The 19539-nt window shown below is 53.4% G+C and overlaps 5 protein-coding genes across 5 annotated transcripts; 4 read left to right on the forward strand and 1 right to left on the reverse strand.

The window, feature by feature from the left end:
• Positions 1 to 816: 816 nt before the first annotated feature.
• On the forward strand, positions 817 to 3975 carry PG986_008311 (uncharacterized protein; the record flags this gene model as incomplete). The annotated part of the gene is made up of 3 exons (XM_066844533.1): positions 817 to 1308; positions 1383 to 1478; positions 1534 to 3975. The coding sequence occupies 3 exons, from the start codon at positions 817 to 819 to the stop codon at positions 3973 to 3975; spliced, it is 3030 nt and encodes a 1009-aa protein (XP_066700645.1).
• Positions 3976 to 5925: 1950 nt separating this feature from the next.
• PG986_008312 (ThiF family protein) lies at positions 5926 to 7532 on the reverse strand (the record flags this gene model as incomplete). The annotated part of the gene is made up of 2 exons (XM_066844534.1): positions 5926 to 7079; positions 7142 to 7532. 2 exons carry the CDS (start codon positions 7530 to 7532, stop codon positions 5926 to 5928), a joined length of 1545 nt encoding a protein of 514 aa, XP_066700646.1.
• Positions 7533 to 9572: 2040 nt separating this feature from the next.
• On the forward strand, positions 9573 to 11600 carry PG986_008313 (uncharacterized protein; the record flags this gene model as incomplete). Its single annotated transcript, XM_066844535.1, has 2 exons — positions 9573 to 9575; positions 9744 to 11600. 2 exons carry the CDS (start codon positions 9573 to 9575, stop codon positions 11598 to 11600), a joined length of 1860 nt encoding a protein of 619 aa, XP_066700647.1.
• Positions 11601 to 12824: 1224 nt separating this feature from the next.
• On the forward strand, positions 12825 to 13836 carry PG986_008314 (eukaryotic translation initiation factor 6; the record flags this gene model as incomplete). The annotated part of the gene is made up of 4 exons (XM_066844536.1): positions 12825 to 12859; positions 12951 to 13022; positions 13139 to 13225; positions 13293 to 13836. The coding sequence occupies 4 exons, from the start codon at positions 12825 to 12827 to the stop codon at positions 13834 to 13836; spliced, it is 738 nt and encodes a 245-aa protein (XP_066700648.1).
• A 3925-nt stretch (positions 13837 to 17761) lies between these two features.
• PG986_008315 (uncharacterized protein) lies at positions 17762 to 18958 on the forward strand (the record flags this gene model as incomplete). The annotated part of the gene is made up of 1 exon (XM_066844537.1): positions 17762 to 18958. The coding sequence occupies one exon, from the start codon at positions 17762 to 17764 to the stop codon at positions 18956 to 18958; it is 1197 nt and encodes a 398-aa protein (XP_066700649.1).
• Between the last annotated feature and the right edge of the window lie 581 nt (positions 18959 to 19539).

Raw genomic sequence — 19539 nt, forward strand, 5'->3', positions numbered from 1 at the left:
AGTCAAGTCGTCCATCGCTACCTCAACTCAAATTACGACTCGGGTGGAAGGCCTATGCAGACGTGGTTGCGGGATTGATTCCTCGTATACTGCCATATAGCGAGGACTGCCTGCAGCAGTGACAGCGACTTCAGTCCAATTGCTTGAAGGATTTTCCTTTGTCGCTGGTTGGCTTACACGCTTTGGCTGGGCGACGGTGCCAGCATCCAATTGGCGTCTGGCGTGCAGTTTCCGGCAGGTACCCAGTACTTCCGGTGGAACGGGCAGCATAAAATCCGCTCTGGCCAATCAAAAGCGCGGAAGTGCACTGCGTTGCAAGAAACGCTTCTGGAAATCTATGGCCTGGCCGGGGCTGGCTTCAAGTTGTTATGAAGAGCCAAGCAGCTATTCAGGCCTATTGTCCCTATTCACTTCATTTGCGACGCCGTTGACGACTTGGTCCAGACTCGTCGTCCTCTTGACTGGCTTCTGATTATTCTCATTCGGCTGCTCCAAGTCGCGCCGGCTCTCTCTTCAACCCCCAAAAGTCCGCAGCCAAAAGGGCAAGCAGGTCAAGGTCTTGCACCCAACTGCGCAACAACTCGCTCCCTTTCTCCAGAACCACCTACACACATAATATCTTTCACTCACACACATACAACCACGACCTGCAACCACTTCCTCCTTCTCCCGCCCACCCCCAGCCCGCGGCCCAGGCTTGTCAATCTGTGCCCCAAACTAATTTTGACTCCCCTCCACATGCATCAAACTACTCCGTATTCTTGCACTCGAAATTTGTAATCTCACTCCATCGGCACCCACATGAGCTAGTCCATGATGGATGACAACGCTCAACTTGCCGATTCCCCGGCTCCCAGTCCGGCCAGAGGGAGATCCGGCCCTGGTAGGAGAACGACCACCACTGCTTCAACTGTCACCGCCCCAAAACCCGTCTCGAGAAGAGGCCGCGGCAAACCTGGTCGTGGCCGTGGGGGCGGCCGCGGCAAGGGCCGTGGTCGCAACAAGACTTATGATGATACCCGAGTTCAGGCCGCCCATGAGCGCCAAAAGGAACTCAAAGAGCTCTACTCCGAGGTCGCCAGCGCCGTCAAGCCGGCGCTGGAGAAGCTGGCTGAACTCAACATCAATCGCATGATTGATAACCCCAGCGCCCATAAGGAAGTTGCCGAGTTCCACGTCATCAAGCAACAACTTCAGGACCAGCTTGACGCGCGAATCCAGAGCGTCAAAGATGCTATGGAACAACGCATCAAACTTGCCGAGAGGGAATACGCGATTCATAACGAGATCAGCCACCGCAAGTTCCAGGTCAGTCGTACTAACCAGCGAAGCCATTTGCGCTTGGCTGTTTTTGTTTGACGGGTTTTCTAACACGCTCCCAGAATGGCTTCGATTATGTGACCGAGGAACTACTCGATGGCGTTGCCAATCGCATTACTATTTTATCGGAGCTCTTTCGTGAAGGTGCAGGAGTTAATGTGAGTACCCAGTCTTTTCTCCCAAACCTTATTTCGTGTCCTGACCATTCCCCAGGTATCTGATTACCGATATGAGTATGTCGAGGAGCCAGATGCTGTTGCCAAGGACCAGGGACCCTATGTGTTCTTCAAGGACGGAGTCGAGGTGCCATATCCAAGCTTACTAGCAGAGAACGCCAAGGCGTCTGCTATGAAGAGTACTATTCAAAAGAAGCCGAAGCCAGAGCCCAGATCCGGCCCGAAGCGCAAGGCAGATGATGCCCCTGATGGCCAGCCGGACACCAAGAAGCATGTCAGCAGTAGCACTCGCAGCGGCCAACTCCGGGAGGCCAACGGAGAAGATGGGTCAACCCCTCGGCCTCGCCATATTGGTGGTATGATGTCGGCTGAAACGGAACTCGAGGTTGAAGCGGAGTCGAATGCCCCGTCCCCGACCCCTCTCGAGGAAGGCCAATCGCCTGCTTCTGAGGTGAAGGCGTCGGAATACGCTTTCGAGCCGGTCTATAAGAAAGACTTGCCCGATTTGCCTACAGGAGCATCGGATCCGGACCCGTGGGGCGTTCGCAAACTACATAAGCGCGGACCCAAAGCCAACAACCGGCTCATAATACCCTGCCAATTTCAGTTTGAGGATGGAGATATCGGCTTCCGCGACTCAACAAACGACTCCTCTCGCAAGGCGACTAAAGCGTCACGTGGCAAGTTCCTGGATAAGCCCAATTCCCGCAATTGGCACCTTGACCAGACAATCGCCTATTACAATGTGCTTGACTACGAGGACGATGAGCTGGACCCAGAGATCGTCAAGAAGCACAGACTGCATCCCAAATATGGCTTCTTCCTTCCAGATTCCATAAACGACTCGGAGACGTCCGGTGAGCAAGAATGTATTGTCAAGCCTATTGTTGCTGTCACGCCGGACGGTAGCACTCTACATGCAGCCCGTTCAGTCCGGCCCATGTTCATGGACGATGCATTGAAGGCAGATGGTCGCAAGAACAAAATGGCTGGTATGCTGGGGACTTTCTGCCAAGAGCTAGGCATTGATCTGGATGACATCGCAACCGAGGAGATGCGTGAGAGACAGCGCGATCTCGAGGAGAGACTTCTCACTGAGTCAGAGGAGGAAGCAGAAGCATATGATGACGAGCAAGACGACGAGATGGCCCTCCTTACACACGAGGCTGAAGCTCGCGCAGCTGAAGACGAAGCTACCATAGCCAGAAACTTCAGTACCGTGTTGGACGCTGCCGCGGTCCTCGAACAAGACGAACGCCCCCAAGTTCCTGTTTCTACCCAACGGGCATCAAGGCCTTATGATGCCGTAAGAGATGTCTTCGGGACTGCAGGCGCTGTACCCCAACCTATGCCAGCTGTTGTCGATACATTTGGCCTATCTCTCCTAGCCGATGTATCCGAGACTCCGGAACTGTATCGCGGTCCTCCGGAGATGCCCCGTGGCGAGAGCACAACAGTGATGGACCCACCGATCCGTGCTGCTCCCCGTCAAGCGCCTCCGCCGCCCCCGCCGCCATCGTCGAACGCGTTCTTGCAGACGGCTTTGAACCCAACGCCAGGATACGCACCCATTGCCCCAGCCCCTCCTCAGAACCCCGAGACCCGACCGCATACGCCAGCTACACGCAACCCTTTCACGGGTCAAAGCACCGGAAGGGGGAGTCCGGTCCTTCCTCCTTTGCGACCAGCAAAGAGGGAAAAGCCTGTGACTAGCGGAATGACATCAACTGTCTCTCTCGATATGCAGCAAGCACAACCGAGTTCAAGCTCTCCGCCCGTCCCAGCTCCTCCAGCTTTGGCGCCTGCTGGGCCTCCTGTGCTTCAACCTGGCCCTGCGCCGCAACCCCAGCCTCAAGAGTTTGGCTCTCCAAGAGGTATGATGCAGACAAATACCGGAAGCTTTTATCCTCCTGCACCACACAGGGCGTTCCACCACAGTTTCTCACTGCATGAGCCTAACACCATGATACCGATGGGTGTTCAGTCGGGGCCCCCAATACCTCCAATGGCTCCTGGCCCCCCTGGCCCCCCTGGTGCAGGCATGATGTACAACGGCCCTCCTCAGCCTCCCGCCTTGGCCCCTTACCCTGCCATGTCACCGCCCTTACCTGGCCACGCACAGCTTGCGCCGATGGGGCCGTCTCCTCCTATTCCACCCTCTGGGTCCCCTCCTCTTACGTCCAACGGTCGGCAGCGCAACTCTAGCACGTCATCCAACGGCCAGAACGCGGGCAAGTATCGCAAGATTGCTGCTGCTCCCATGGCACATAGCCGTCCTTGGGTTCAGAACGGAGGTTCGGAACTGCGACTCTCCAACTACGACCCTAAGGGCTCTATAAAGGACTACACGGCGAACGAGCCTCCCCCGCGAAGTGGTCCAACTACCATCCGGGGCTGGTCTGTCAACAACGTGTCCAAGAGCCGAAACCGGGGCATGAAGAAGGAAGGCTCAGCAGAAGACACCGGGTCTCCGAAATAGAGGGCCACCGCCGTCCTCAACTCATCCTCCCACTTACCTACCCATCAGTCGTTCATCATTTTGATGCTCCAAGCGACCACTTGCATATTCACATCAGCGGCGTTCTTTTTCTGGTTTTATTCCCCATGGCATTTCCATCACATATACTGCTCTACAGAGCAGAGAAAGCATACCCCCTTAGTTTGATTTAGTGCTCTGTTTTCGTCCTCTTTTCTTTTTCCTCCGCGCGGAGCATAGCGTAGCCAGAAATTGGTTTTTGTACATAGGGTATATACACACCGCATCATCATCATCATCATCAGGCTTGTTGGCAGGGAGAGGCAAGGCTATCGTCGTTTTCGTTTCGTAGGACTGTTGGTAAAAACGTCCTTGTGCCTCTGTTTTTAATCATTTTCTCCTTTTTCTTTTCATAGTCACTGGCACTTCAGGAGGGATTCGGATTGGACCATGGGAAGAACAGATGAGATAGATCTGTGTTGCCCCGTTTTTGCATGGAACTTGTGTATCCAGGAGTTGGCGGTCATCATCATCATCATTGGTAGGGGAAGAGAGAGCAATGGGAACAACTGCTTCTTGTGTTCAAGGGTTTCTTTTTCTTTTCCTTTTCAAACCGGCTCATGTAGTTCTGTGAACGTGCTTTCGTAGCTGGTGGCGGTCGTCGTGCTGGCGGTTCCCCCATGGAAAATGCAGGGCTTGCGTGGGTCTGCTTTGTTCCTTGGCCGGAGTGCCGAATTCTTACCTAGTCTTTGGTGTGTGGTTCTAGAATGGGGTAAGGGAAAGCTTTCGGGGGGTTACAATAGTGGTGCTCGGAGAATGTGTGGTTTGCTGGACGACCGGTTCTTGCTCGTCTCGTTTAACGCATGGCATCTGTCTGTCTTCGGGGGAGACGAGAGTGCGTATACATCCATCCCATGAGGGTGCGGCAATAATAAAAACTGCGAAAGTTTCTAATCATGGCTTGCGATGTACCGGAATGGAACCCACCAGGAGCTAATGTGATTGTGACGATTGCTCGTTGCGTAGATAATTGTATGATATGGTTCTTTCTGATGTTTAGGGAGCAGCAGAGCCTGTCCATCTGGCCTCTCGGCTTTGCAACCCCAAAGGTTCACAGCCCGTGTCTATTTGGCTTCCAGCCCTCTCATGTCAGTTCGCCCATCCGCTTGACTTCATACCAGCCCGTTCCCTCCCCTCACTAGCACACCGCGTACCCAGAGTTTGGTATGCACGCATCTACAAAATCTTGGTATACCACCACTAACCCCAAGTGGGTGGATGAAATGCGAAGTATCTACGACTAGGGTTGAGAGACGGGAAAGCTACGTACCCACCTACGACCTACCTCCTTGCTGCCAAGCGCGGCAACCAACATCTCAACACAAGCTCGAGAAAGTACACTTGGGTCGATTCAAGTCAGGTTACCATATTGCCAATCCAAGTTTCCATCTTATTCACTCAATGCTGTGTGTGTGTTTGCTTCACCTAATGTACAAATTTGCCAGATGTGTTGTTCTCCTGTCTGTCTTGTGTCTGTATGTTGTGTGTATCGGCGGAGGATGGGGGGTGTGTGTGTGTGACATTGTTGTATGCAAAGGAAGAAAGGGGAAATGGGAAATGGAAGGGGAAGAAAAAGCCAAAGTGCTGCAGCGGCAGCAGATATTACACGCCCCATAACTCGAGCACGTTGGGTATTGTTCACCAGAATCAGAAAATAAAGTATCAACCCCCCTCTCTTCCTTCCTTGCCAGCCTTTAGCTAAGTAGATAGGCACGACCGTGGGGGGGGGGTGCTTTCGCAGAGATCTCAAAGATTACACACAACGGGCTCGGCAAAACAGTCACCTAGAGATCACTTCTCTCTCAACCTGACGTGGCCTCTCTCCTTCCAATGCAGCAGCCACTCTCCTCTCCAGATCCATCTTTTCCAAGCTCAAAAGTCAAGACACCCCGCTCACATGGGAGGGTTCGTCATATCCGGGAACTGGGCGTACACGTTGGGGTCGGCATTCGGGACGGCCGGCATGCCGCCCATCTGCATACCCATATCCAGCTGGAGTTGGGCTCTTCCCAAAGGCACCTCGGGGTGCATGGGGTACATCTGAGCCTGCATCGTGTCGCCATCAAAGATGACCATGTTCTGGATCGGCGGCTGGCTTCGGCCAAGCACGTTGATGACATCTTGCGCAAGCTGCCCGCCCAGGACAGCCGTCACCGGGGCAATCTCTCCGCCCACGTTTCCGAGGAATTTGCGCAGGAATTCGGACCGGAGGGTCTCGGCCGGAAGACCCAAACTCGCGTGTGTTGAGGTTGCCTTCTTAACGAAATACTCAAGATCCTGGTGGTTGTGGCCAGGGTTGCGGTTGTGTATGGACTGGAAGCCCCACAGAGTGCGCAGGCACGAGAGGGCCGGTGTCACGGTCTTCAAGCGGCGCTTGGAGCCTCGGTATTCGGCAGGCAGGAGGCTCGTTTCGGAGGCCAGGTCCCACGTCGAGTACAGCTCGCGCTTCGTGACCATCTCGATTTTCTTGCCGCCTTCTTCCTTCTCCTTGACGTCGATGACGCTCCGAGAGCGCGTCTCCGCGCCGATCTTGGTGGGGACATTGGCCTTGTCGCGCTGGAGAACATAGTCGTGCTCAATCAGGTCGCTGAAGATGTAGCCGTAGAGACCGTGTGTTCCTGTAGCATAGAACTGGCGTTCATGAAGGCGAGTGGCCGTGTTGATGAAGGCCAAGGTGGTAGGGTTCAGATCAGTGGCGATGATAATGTCGAACCCGGCAAAGTACGACGCGCCCTTGGCCATGATGCTCTCGGCATCGGCATAAACTTGGACGCGAGGGTTCAGCTTTCGGATGCTCTCACTTGCTGCTTGCGCGCGATTCTGGCCAAGGTTTTCCTTGGTCAAGAAGAACTGTGCGCCCAAATCGGCTTCGGTGACAGGCTGGTCGTCTACGACGGTGAGCGAGCCGATTCCAGCAAGCACAAGGTTCTTGGCAATCTCGTTGGCAAGCGCTCTCATGGTGATGAGCAAGACGGTTGCACCCTGAATTCGCTTCTGTGCTTGCATTCCCCAAAGCCGAATTTGGCGATCATAGAGAGCAATCTCATCTAGGGTGTATATTAGCTGCGCGATCTCAACCCTAGAAGATGCGGCGAGGCGGAGGTCTTACCAGCTGTAATGTCCTTGTCTTGACCGTGTGCAAGACCGTTCCCGTTGGTATCCTGGGGAGGAGGGACGCCAGCAAACTGGAACGGCTGACCGGGCATCATCATCATTTCGGGGTTAGTGAAGGCCACTCCATTACTGTCGGGCATCTGATGTTGAGGAAGGGTGAATGAAGCAGTATGGTGCTGGTCAGGAAGCATGGGGTTATGACCGTCCATAGGAGGGAGCGGCATGCTCATATGGTTGGCCACTCCATTGGCATCTCCGGGCTGCTGTTCAGGAACGGGAGGCGCAACAGGCGCGGCGGCGCTCTCGGCAGGCCGCTCCGGCAGAGGAGCCGAGGGCACCGAGGGAGCGGGCTTGTCATTTTCTTTGGGTTGCTGTTGGCCCTCCATGTTTGCGGTCATGTGAGACGCGAGGGCAGAATGAGACGATGGGTTGTGGTTGAGGTGGTGGCGCAAATGTGCAGGATGAAGACTTATCAACCAACCGCGAGCTTCGGATGTGCTACGGTGATGACAAGGTAAGGTTCCAACGGAGGACGGAAAATAATTCCTTGGTATTGTGGTGAGAGGTGTTGGCGTTGAAATATCTTGAGCTGGCGATAAGTCTCAAGTTGGTCGCAATCGGGCTACTGTATGTAATAAAAGTAGAATCGGTTGATGTCAGGTTCTACGCGCCTAGTCTGCGCTCGAGAATGGGAAGCCGATGCATCCAAGTTGAGGACCCTGCTCTTAATTGGCCTGGATGGATGGATTAAACCAAGCGTCGGGTTGTAATGTCAAGGTGTTTCGGCAGTCAGTCAAACGTGCTCTTCGCAGCCTTGTTGCCTGCCAAAAGATGCTGATAGGTGTCAGTTTTCTGTCTGTATCTGTACGTACACTCTGGCTCTTGATCGTCACGGAGGAATTGATCTATCACAATCCAGCACTTGCCGGCGCGTCACTTTAGAGGTCTCTTGGGCCTAGCGGCACCCGAATTGCCTGAGCTTCCGGGGGACTGTACTGGACTGTAATAAGTTGGCGTGAGGCTGAAGCACGCACGCACTGGCAGAAAGTGGGGACCAAATACTGTAACTGGCTGCACACTGCGGAATCCGATTCGATGCTCTTGAATGACCTCAGTAGTTCAGTAGCTCAGGGCAGAGGGCAGCAATTCCTCAGGGCCCGGGTGTGCGAAGGAGTTAACCTACTGCTCTTACGTACATAAGGTATTGTACCTGGCTTATATTGCAAGCATGCACTGCAATATGTCATGTACCATCTCATGCAAGGCAAACTTGCCTCCTCTGGCAATGTCCATTGGTCCCATCTTCCAATGGATGGATGGATGTACGGGATTTGCAACAACCAGCACAACGACCTCAGGTAGGCTGGTGGGTCGGATGCAGTGATTCCTGCGGTACCCCAGTTCCAACCAACATCCACGGGCACCTACATTAATTGCATACATGTATGAAAAGAGCCTTGAAAGCAGCCCAAGATTCCATCGCAATGGAAGGGTTATATGCTCTTGGATAAGTAACTCTGTGTTTCAGTCCTCCATTATATGCGAGGGCGCGCTGCAGACGTACAGTAGTACCTTGTATGAGCTGGGTCCATTTGATGGCGGAATGGATGTACGCAGCCGAAAACGGCAATTACTCTCAAGCACTTGAGGTATGGGGGTCCTGCACCACCACCACCACCACTGACGATGCTTCCCATCCAGACACTGCGTACTTTGTAGTATGCCAAAGTGCATTCACAGGCCTTGATCAAATCAATAGAACAGCTAGGTGCATCGGTTCTATGGTTGTGATGGCTGACTCGATGCCTGCCTTCTTTCACATTGTTGCTCAGTCGTACGCAACAAAGTACCATATCAACCGAAATTGAATACCTAAACGACCAGACTGACTGACCTCATTCCCGGCGACCTAACCGTCCCAGCCAGCAGGCATGACCCCGCGGTCAGTTGCACTAATCAACGCCCCCCGTAAAAAGGGCAGCGCGGCCAACTGAAGCATTAGCTAAGAAAGGCAAGGGAGCGCAAGCGGATGGGCGCACCAGTGACCAGACTGCACCACACACACAAACCTTCGACCTTCCCTTTTGATTGATCCCGCACATAACGCCTACTCGGTCATTCCCTGAACCATGATTGATTTCCGCCCGCGTCTGAGTCGCTGACGGCAGCTTTCACTCCTTGATCGTTGATTCTACAATCCTCAAACTCCAACCGCGGCCCTGGCCCTCCCAGTCCTCTTTCCTGCCCTGATTTCCATCTCGAACGCTTGCTTGGTATGACGGCCAACCACGAGAGTGCTCCAGCTCCAACCTACGACCGATCCCAAAGCATTTATTAGCCACTGGTGTCAAGCTGCCTGCAACAAGCGTCCTTTTGTTCACCCACTGACCCCATTACGCAAACGCCCATTCGTCCTTTGTCGCTTCATGGTATGTACAATGAAGTCCCACCTATCAGGGCATGACACCTCGGGAACATCCCATGTAGACTGTTCCTCCAAACCAGTCATCTTGACAGACCATGGCTATTTTTCTTTCCCGAATCAGTTGACGCCCTCTCGAACTTACATACTAATATTAATGTGCCCCCGGTGCTAGTCGAACAACCAACCTGAGCGCACATCTGACACTGACAGATATCGCTCCGCTGATGAGATCATCCGTTCCATTCTCGATGACCAAACTTCTACATCTGCCGAGATAAGCCCTTCTGGCGAGCTATTCCGAGCCATCGAGAGGTTTCACGCAAACGCCCACCGACGACCAGGCCTTGTCCAAAGCGCACGCAGGGATCTCGTTCGAAGCCACCTGAACCGTTGGGCTTCTGCCTCTACCTCTGCTTCTGCCACGGCCTCTACGGCACCTTCACGCTCACCCTCGCTCTCCAGTATGTCGTCCGAGGCGCATAATAATGCCTCGGATCCCCGCCGCAGGTATTCACGAGAGCCGCAGCAACCTACAAACTCCGGGATGCCCTCCTTGCCCCCGCTTCGTTCCCTTACCGCGAGCAGACGCCCCCCAATGATGTCCGCACCTGGGTCGTCATCCGTCCCAGGAAGAAGCAGTCGATGGCCGCGGGGATCTGATCGGTTCTCGGATAGGAACCGCAATAGCGTTTCGAACCAGCCCGCAACGAGCAGCAGCAGCAACTCTAACGAACAGTCCGATCACATGATGCAGTCCTTGTTTGAACAGCAAAACCCTCGTCGCCCGAGGGGTAACCGAACAGAGCGGGGACACTCGCAGTTGGATAGTGCATACTCCCCACGACAATTCGAAGAAGACACAGGCACGCAACTACGGGCATTGTTAGATTTTACGAATGCACCTGGATTACAAGCTTATTCGGAGATATCTCTTTTGTCGGACTTTGGTAGTTTGCAGCCGTCGGAATCTACCGACGAAGGCCGCCGGGCCAAGAGACGCAAGCTGGACTCTGATCGACTGGCGACTGGTTTCAAGGGATTCAGGTACGGAAAGTTCGGCCAGGTCGAGCCCGGTACGCTAACCATGGAGATGGTGAGCTGCGATGGTGGTATTTATTCGGATGAGGGCCAGAGCTACGCTGTTGAGAATATTCTGAAGAATGATCCCACGGTATACTGCACCAAAGGGCCACGCTGCAATATCGTGCTTCGGCACCAGGGTGCTACAGCATTCACGTTGAAGGAGCTGGTCATCAGGGCACCCCGATCTAACTATACCTCACCGGTCCAAGAGGGAATGGTATTCATATCAATGAACCAGGATGAGCTTCTGGCTAGGACAGCCCAGTATCAGATCCAATACATGCCACCAAGAAGCACCTCGCGGCGCGAGCGCGAGTCTCAACCACTGGCACCCATCATGTCGATTCGGCACAATGAGGACGGGAGTACAATGACCAGAGCTCAAGCGCGAGCCCGGCGTCTATATAACATGGGGCTGGACGACGAAGACAACGACTACCAGGTCGCGCAACTTCCATCCGAGTTCACCATCACACCGCCGCCCTTCCGCGTGGACATAGACTGCGACGACGAGGATGATGCCGACGACGGTTTAGCTAGGGCAGACTGGCGGACACCAAGGATCGGATCCCTACCTTTCGAGAGCGATAGTAGTGACGATGGGGCAAACCTCGACGACTTTGGGCTCATCGGCAACTCGGATATCTACCGTCGACCACGGCGAGCGCGGCGAAGCGCTTTAGTGGATTTGGATACGGCCACTTCGTCACGGGAGATGTCGCAACAACCCGAGGGCGGCGTCATGATGGCGCCACACGCGCGGTTCTTCATTGAGAGGGACAAGTCCAGATGCACCATCAAGTTTGATCCCCCAGTTTCTGGCAGGTTCATCCTGCTCAAGATGTGGAGTCCGCATCGGGACCCGACTGCCAATATCGACATTCAGGCTGTAGTGGCCAAAGGATTTGCAGGACCGAGGTATTTCCCGAATGTTGAGCTGAGATAGCCAGAAGGAGAGGGGAGTGGGAGCGGAAGCGGGTGAGACCGTATGAAGTACGAACGTTAATGACAATAGACTGGTGTTTACGGGCAGAATTGCAAGGTATTTTGTTTTCCCCCGCATACGCTGGCGGTAAGCATGGCATGGAATGGACTTGCATCAAGGCGTTCCGGGATTTTTGCTATGTACATACTTTGGAGAGAAGGCGATGCGATGCACAAGGCTTCCGAGGGAGGGGGCCAGATGGGTATATAGGGAATATACCCCATTTCGTGCATTGAAGAGATACCCAGTACGATTGGTAGACTTGTTGATCTTAAAATATTGGCTTCAAGCAAAACTGCCCACGTCCAACACTGCTTACTCCGAATTGTGCCACTGCCATTCTTTGAAACGTAATGACTGAGAATACGCCCAGTAATAACCACCTGTGTTGCATGTTATGTTGTTGTGCTATGAGTGCCATGCCACTGATGCTGATTCCGTTGGCTGCAGGCGGATGCCGGTTTAGTCACACGACAATTATGAACCATAATGACATCGCCCACAGAACGTGGGGCAGTGTCCAATCAGGATCGGGCCTGCTAACCTAACAGGCAGTAGTCAGATGCAGCACTCGGGCAGTACATGATGGCTGCTCCACGCTTTGGTACAGCCCGGCGTCCTCAGCTACCTACTTGGGCCATTGGACAGGGCCTAGACACTTGCCTGTGTATCAGCCATGGGTGCCATCTACAAGACACTGGAGCTGGAGCGAAGAAGAGTCACTACAGGCGTGGCGATGCCAATTTTGCAGCTCATTATGAGCCATTGAGTCATCACTAGAGTATACGAAAAAAAAAAAAAAACACGATGAGAACCGATTAGCAGGTACAGAGTTTCCCGGTTGGTAGTACAGGCCAGGCCGTCTGTACAGGCAGGATGAGGCAGTCGCCCCACTTCCACACAATTTGCACCTGTCACCGTCAATAAAGACTTTGGGAATTCCCTTCCAAAGGCGAAGGGTCAAAAAAACGAGAGCAGGAACAATTGCTCTAGTACTACTCAAACAAACTACATCACGACCGCCCACTTTGATACCCACCGGCCTTTGTAACTTTGAGTCGCTCTTGCATATAAGAAGATCGACCAGAGACGATCTACCATCTGCCGACCTACAGACCGACCACCTTCCTCTCAACTCACGTACACCAATACATCAATCCAAGACCAATCGTTCCATCTCCCACAATGGCGGTACGAGCACAGTTCGAGAACTCCAACGAGTAAGCCATTTCTTGCCCCACCACCATCGCTATCTCCCACCTCGATAAGGATTTTTGCGGCGGCCCGTAACTAACATGATCGTGACTGTAGGGTCGGTGTCTTCGCGACTCTGACAAACTCGTATGCCCTGACGGCCGTTGGCGCAAGTGAGAACTTCTACAGGTAAAGCAATCCCACCTTGTCGTATTGCCCCTCCATCCCGCCGCGCGCGGTCGCTGGTCGATATACCCCGCTATCACGATGGCTTGAAAGCGCACGAGGCTGACTTTGATTCCCAGTGTCTTCGAGGCGGAACTTCAAGATGTCATTCCCATCTGCCGCACCACCATTGCCGGTACGCGCATAATCGGCAGATTAACAGCCGGGTGAGTACCTATCCAAAATCCCCCTTCGGGCCCGTTGCGCTACACTTACTGACGTTGCATGGTACAGAAACCGCAAAGGTCTCCTGGTGCCCACATCTACAACCGATCAAGAGCTGCAACATTTGCGGAATTCTCTGCCAGATGAGATCCGCATCCAGCGTATCGAGGAGCGTCTCTCGGCCCTTGGAAATGTTATTGTTACCAACGACCACATTGCCCTCATCCACCCGGATCTGGAACGCGAGACCGAGGAGATCATAGCCGACGTGCTGGGCGTCGAGGTGTTCCGTCAGACCATTGCCGACAACGTGCTGGTCGGCTCCTACATGTCCCTCAGCAACCAGGGCGGTCTCGTCCACCCCAAGACCAGCATACAAGACCAGGACGAGCTGAGCAGTCTGCTTCAGGTGCCCCTGGTGGCCGGAAGTGTGAACCGTGGTAGCAACGTAGTGGGTGCTGGTATGGTCGTCAACGACTGGATGGCCGTGACGGGTCTGGACACCACGGCTACCGAGTTGAGCGTTATCGAGAGCGTGTTCCGACTCGGCGAGGGTGCTGCTCCCGGCAACATCTCCAACAACAAGGATACTATGGTGGAGAGTTTCTACTAAGCTGGAGTGGATGACAGAAGTCGGTTAGTAAGATAGATACCTCTGGAAATTCAGTTTCACTACATCCGTCAAAAGATATGAAGTTCTCAAGGAAATACTTGACTGTTCTATAGCTGAATCTCTCATTGCCAGGTGTCAGTATTCTTACTAGTTTTCCCATTACGCTAGCTGCTTCCATCGTTATATATGTTGCAAGCAGAGGACGCGTAGAATAAATGAGTCAATCTAATGCCTATGTCCCAAGCGTGAGTTATTCTGGGTGCAAGCTCGGGCGAGTAATCTAACTAATTGAATATTGTAGCAAGCCCAAGGACAGAGGTCAGGCGCCGAAGAATAATACATGATTCTCAAGAAAATGTCTACCGTCCTAAGCTACGTCGGCTAACATGAAGTCATCACCGATATATTTCGGTACTTCCAGCTGGGGAGCTTTGATATATTGACAACCCGGGCAACCCACGATTCTCGTCGCTCCTCCAAGATGAAGATGTTACCGCGGGCATGCTGGTGATCTGCCGGCCCCGATGCCCATACCGATCGCCAAGGGCATATTTATATGACAGTCTATGCAACGTCACAATTCACAAATATATCCGCGAAGCACTACCCAGGTCCCAAACGAGCGAAACATGACCGCTCGCTGGACTGTTTCGGGTATAGAGTTACTTTATGTAGCCAGACCCGAGAACATGGGAGCGATGGCAAAAATGATGACGGTATGCTGCCATCTCGTTCCAGTTATCTGATCTACCGAAGGCCTGGGGAACCGGGCCTTCTCGACGAAGAAGTAGAAAGGGGAGAAGAGAGAAGGGAGGGGGAGGGGGGTATGGGGTTCATTGCCGTGTGGCTGTATTTATCCCCAGTAATCAACTTGTACGGGATTTATTGCACAACCACGAGCAGAAGAGACATGCGAGCCCAACCCCAACATCTAATTATAGCTAACTGCCATCTTGGCTTTGACACGTATGGTAGAAAGACCGGCGGAATAACGGAATAAATGAGTCAATCTTTTATATTTACAGCACAAACGGAGATGACTCTGGCTGGAGCCCGGGGAGCCGGGTGAGGACAATCCCTAGCTTAGGTAAGTAATAAATGTTGCTGGTAATCAAACCTGTCTTTTGGGACCGCAGGAAAGCGTTGTTGAAACATTGGCTGGTGCTTTCTTGATTGAACCAGAGCAGAACACGCCTGGGTGCCCGGCAGTTGGATTGACGGGACTTTGTCGGTTGTTGGCTCGCCCACGCACACACACGGAGAGAGTCTCTCGATAAATATACGAACTCAGTGTCAAATTACAACACCGTGTGTCAAAACCGCATGCAGGTGCAAAATAGCACTTAGAAGGCAGAAACCGATCACTGTGATTTGCTCGTAGTGTTTGTTGTCTGGGCCCTGCTGGACGGATTCGTTGCTGAGCAATGAGTTGAGATTGACCCCCTGAAGTTGTTTTTAGTTAGGGTGGCACGACGTCACCTTGGCTGTGACCTCATAATGAAAGGTAAAATGGAGGGAGGCATCGCATAGTCGCAGTGCTCTGAAAGTTATGGGGCGGCATTTGTGTAAGCCAGGGCGAGCGCGCTGACGACGCAGCTCACCGTAACAAGGCCGCACTCGAGCGCAGGGTGGGTTTTGCTCTCTGTTAGCTGTTGATCAGCTTTTGCAACAATGCCATGCAGCCACAGCCTAGACAGCCCAGCCAACGAGGACGGTAAATTGGTGTTGTGACCAGAGGCCGATGATGCAAAAAACCTCATAAAAGCATTGCTGGATGGTGTCGGGTTGTAGACTCCGGAATGGTCTCAACGCGTGATGCACTGCAAATAAACACCATGCGAAGTCGGGGATACCGATTATTAATAGAAAAGATTAAGAGCCCTATGTCGTCTTCCCGTGGGTAATACGTGCCTCATCTCCGGGAACCGACCAGATGGCTGAAGGGTTGAACTCTCCCATCGATGCACCCAATGTGTACGACACAAAATACCAAAACTCGAGCTGGCCAGAACTCTCGGCCGGCAATTGGGAATGTTAGTGCATTCGACCCAGCCACTTGGATGCGACCCCTCTTGATCGGATGTGTGTGCCTGGCCCTGGATTGCTGCAATCGGCAATCCTTGATGAGCCTATCTGCTAAGTCGTCGCCAATAGATTGAAGCTGGTGTAACCTGTTGTTCCAGTATTTTTTTTCTTTCTTTCTTTGCCTTCAATCAGGGACTGTCTCGTCTCGTTGGTCGTTCAGCCACACCCAATTATGTGTTGATCCACTGCCAGGCCTTGGATTCGATCATGCAAGAACACCCAACCTTCTGGTTTTGGATGCCATGAGAGGGAGCCTGATACATACAGCAGCGTCATCGGCTAGGACATGGAGCTAGAAATAGTCAAGAGAGCCGGCCACCCAACCCAGGGAGCCAGCCCGCCCTTCTGGCTTGGTCTTGATTCACTTTTTTTCCCTGGCGACGATGTTAACCTAAGGTGTGATCTAGTGTCTTAACAAGAGTTTGTTGATCTTCTACCGCTTGCCTACTGCCCGCCCTTGTTACTGGAGCTTTAACCTAGGTTAGATGGTTCTCATTCGGTCTCATCACTAATCTTTAATTCATCCTTCTCTGCTTCTTCTTCCCTCGTATATACTCTCCTCGTCTGGTCTCTCTGCCTTTATACACGATCAAAGTGTCAGTTCCCGGCATACCTTATTGCTAATTGCCATCATCGACACCCAGCCAGTTGCCAAAGTCAAATCCGATCCGCAACCTGAAGAGCTGCCATCCCTGCTTAGCACGCTGCAGCAGCCCAGACCGCCCGCCTGCCGCCCGCCTTCCTCTTTTTTTGCAGCACCGCCGACCGGAGAGACCCCGCCTGAGGCAGGACAGGACGCGGTGATTAGCTGCAGTTGCTGCAGTTATCAGCTCGTGGGAGGAGATCTGCCACTACCCTGGTCACCCGGGGCACCCAGCCTGCACACGCTGCAGAAGGGCAGCGAGTAGGAACGCTACGCTCGCTACTAAAACAAAAACAACCTTGCTATTCCTCCTGCTGGCTGTCTCTACAAGTAGCCGGCTCTGCATGCAAAACTCTAAAAGCCCACAGGCATCTCCAGTTGTTGCCCAAGCCGCAACCCGACCATATCTCGCAACGGCCTCGCCTCGCAAAGCAGCTCATCTCGCCAAACGACAGCAGACTCCAGAGCCGAGTAACGGCGCAATCACACTACACACAATAAACCCCCGACCCAAGATTAAGAGACCTCGGCACTACCTCTCTACCCTTGTTGCAGGGGCCCAGCCCAACCTAGCACGTTTTCGATCTCGACACTGCTGCACCAAGCAAGCAATTCGTCGCAGGACCACGAGAAACTCGGAGGCGGTGGGAGGAGACCAAGTTTCCACCGGCATAGACGCTTCTGGCATTTCAAGTAAAACGCCCCGAGATCTTTTCATCAACGACCAGCTTTTGGACATCGTTGGTTGTATTTGAAGCGCTGGATCCTCCGGCATCCTGACCTGGTCCCTACTTTTACTCTTTCCGCAAGACCAACTTACGACCTTGCACTTTTCGAGTGCCCACAACCCACTACCGCTGTGCCCCCTGGACAGGATTAATAAAACCAATGCTAAGCATCGACCCACGCCCGCAGGCCCCAGGGCCGAGAGGAAACGCGGAAATAGACCCTCCCTACGCGAATGACAGAGTCGGAACAGATGTGGGATCCCCAGACCCTACCTTGACCCTCGCCCATTCCGATGACAACAAAACATCGCAACCGACTCGAAGACCGTCGAGGCCATCGGATGCATCTGTTTTCTCTTCACATCAGCAACACCGCCGACAACACACCGCCCCTTCTCTGTCCCCGCTCCGAATCAGCCAACGGGCACATACGCCACCACCGCGAGGTCATATTAGACAATCATCAGACATGGGGTTCACCGGCGATAGAAGACCTGCTCGCCGGCCAGAGAACGCGTCCGGAAATCTTGATGGCCCGACACCGCCGCCCGAGGTGACTCTCTCGCCCGATACCGACCTCACACCAAAGTCGCGCCAGGGGCTAACGCCGGCGAGCACGACGCCATCGAAGACCGCGACTTCGGCTCCTGCTGCTGCCCCTACCACGCAGCCGCGCACTGGGTTTCTCTCGTATTTGACCAACCGCTTGAGCACTGGGCCACCATCCCCTGCGGCCCTCCCGATAGACGACGAACTTCTCAGCATGAACGTGGAGACGGCTCTGTACCCTGCCGGGGGACCCAACGGCGAGGCGTTCTCTCCGGCAGCCTACAAGAATCTGCAAACCAATGCGACAGGTCTTTTGCGTAAGATGCAAGAAGGGTTACGCCAGCGTACTACTGCTTTGCACGAGATCCAGGCAGAGCGGTCGGCGGAGAAGGAGGAGGCCGAGGAGACCAGGATGCGGGTCGTGAACCTGAAGGTGCAGCTCGAGCACATGGCCAGCCAGGCCCAGGAGCAGGAACAGACCCTGAAACAGCTGATGAGTGAGCTGACGGCGGAACGGGACGCTCGTAAGGAGGAACGATTTATGCGTATGGCCCACGAGAAAATTATGGCGGAGCGCTCCATCTCGAGCGAGGACCTCGAGGTCGGTGAGGACGAGCAGCGCAACAAATGGCGCGCGAGCGCGAGCACGCTTAAGTCCGAGGTCAGCTTCAGCGACACGGACGACAGCGCCGAGAATGACAGCGTCTTCTCGCGTAGCCGCAGCCCGACAATCTTGACGAGTGCGACGGAGAGCGTAGCCGACGTTTCCGTCGCTACCAGCCCTCAGCAGCAGGGCAAAGCCGCCGCCGCTGCCAACACCAACACCAATACCAACAACAACAACAACCTGGAACTGCCGCCCAAGCCCAAGTTCGGCAAGGAGATGTCGACGTTCCAGAAGCTTATGAAGGGCATTTCCGGCAACGGCGACGCCAACTCGGCTGCCGCCAACGGGGGGTGCAAGAACTGCACCGGCCGAGATTCCAGTATGGCATGGGATACGGTCAGCATGCTGCGGGACGAGAACAAGGATTTAAAGCACCGGTTGGCGCAGCTCGAGGTTGCGGTCGAAGGCGCGCTAGACATGGTCAACGGCATTGGAGTTCGGGCGGCCTAGAGATATATTATACGTACCTTGCCATTTACTGCTCCCTTTTTAGATACCTACCTACCTACCTAGAGGAGACGATGCATATATATGGAGGGGCCTTTTTGTTTCTTTTTATTTTTGCATTGGCGCGCAAAGCATCGTTATATCAGTTGGACATACAGGGCCTGGCGTTATTTGCTGTTTTTATTCCAAAAAGCTATTTCTATTCTTGACTTTTTTTGTTTACTTAATCACTCTTCTATATGTAAGACCGGCGAGTGGATACTCATCGGATTACTTAGACTTTTGGTGTTGCGAAACACTGCTTTAAAAAACAAACACAAAATGCATATAAAATACTTTTCATTTGGGGATTCGGTTATGGTGACTGTATTATACCTTTAGAGGATATATGATCTACAATCTTCTCATCCTCTAGATACTTTTTCATCGTTACTGCAGACCGAGAACTGTACACCCCTCCGTCCTGGCATATATAGAGGACATTGATACAGCCTGCAAAGAGACAGCATGTGCTAGACTGTTCGACTACGTCGTGCCCAGTTGCTTGGAACAACCGAATAGTTTTGTACAAGACATGGCGTCAG

This window comes from Apiospora aurea, assembly GCF_038362705.1.
Source record: "Apiospora aurea strain CBS 24483 chromosome Unknown utg000005l_segment0_segment0, whole genome shotgun sequence".
Lineage (NCBI taxonomy): Eukaryota > Fungi > Ascomycota > Sordariomycetes > Amphisphaeriales > Apiosporaceae > Apiospora > Apiospora aurea.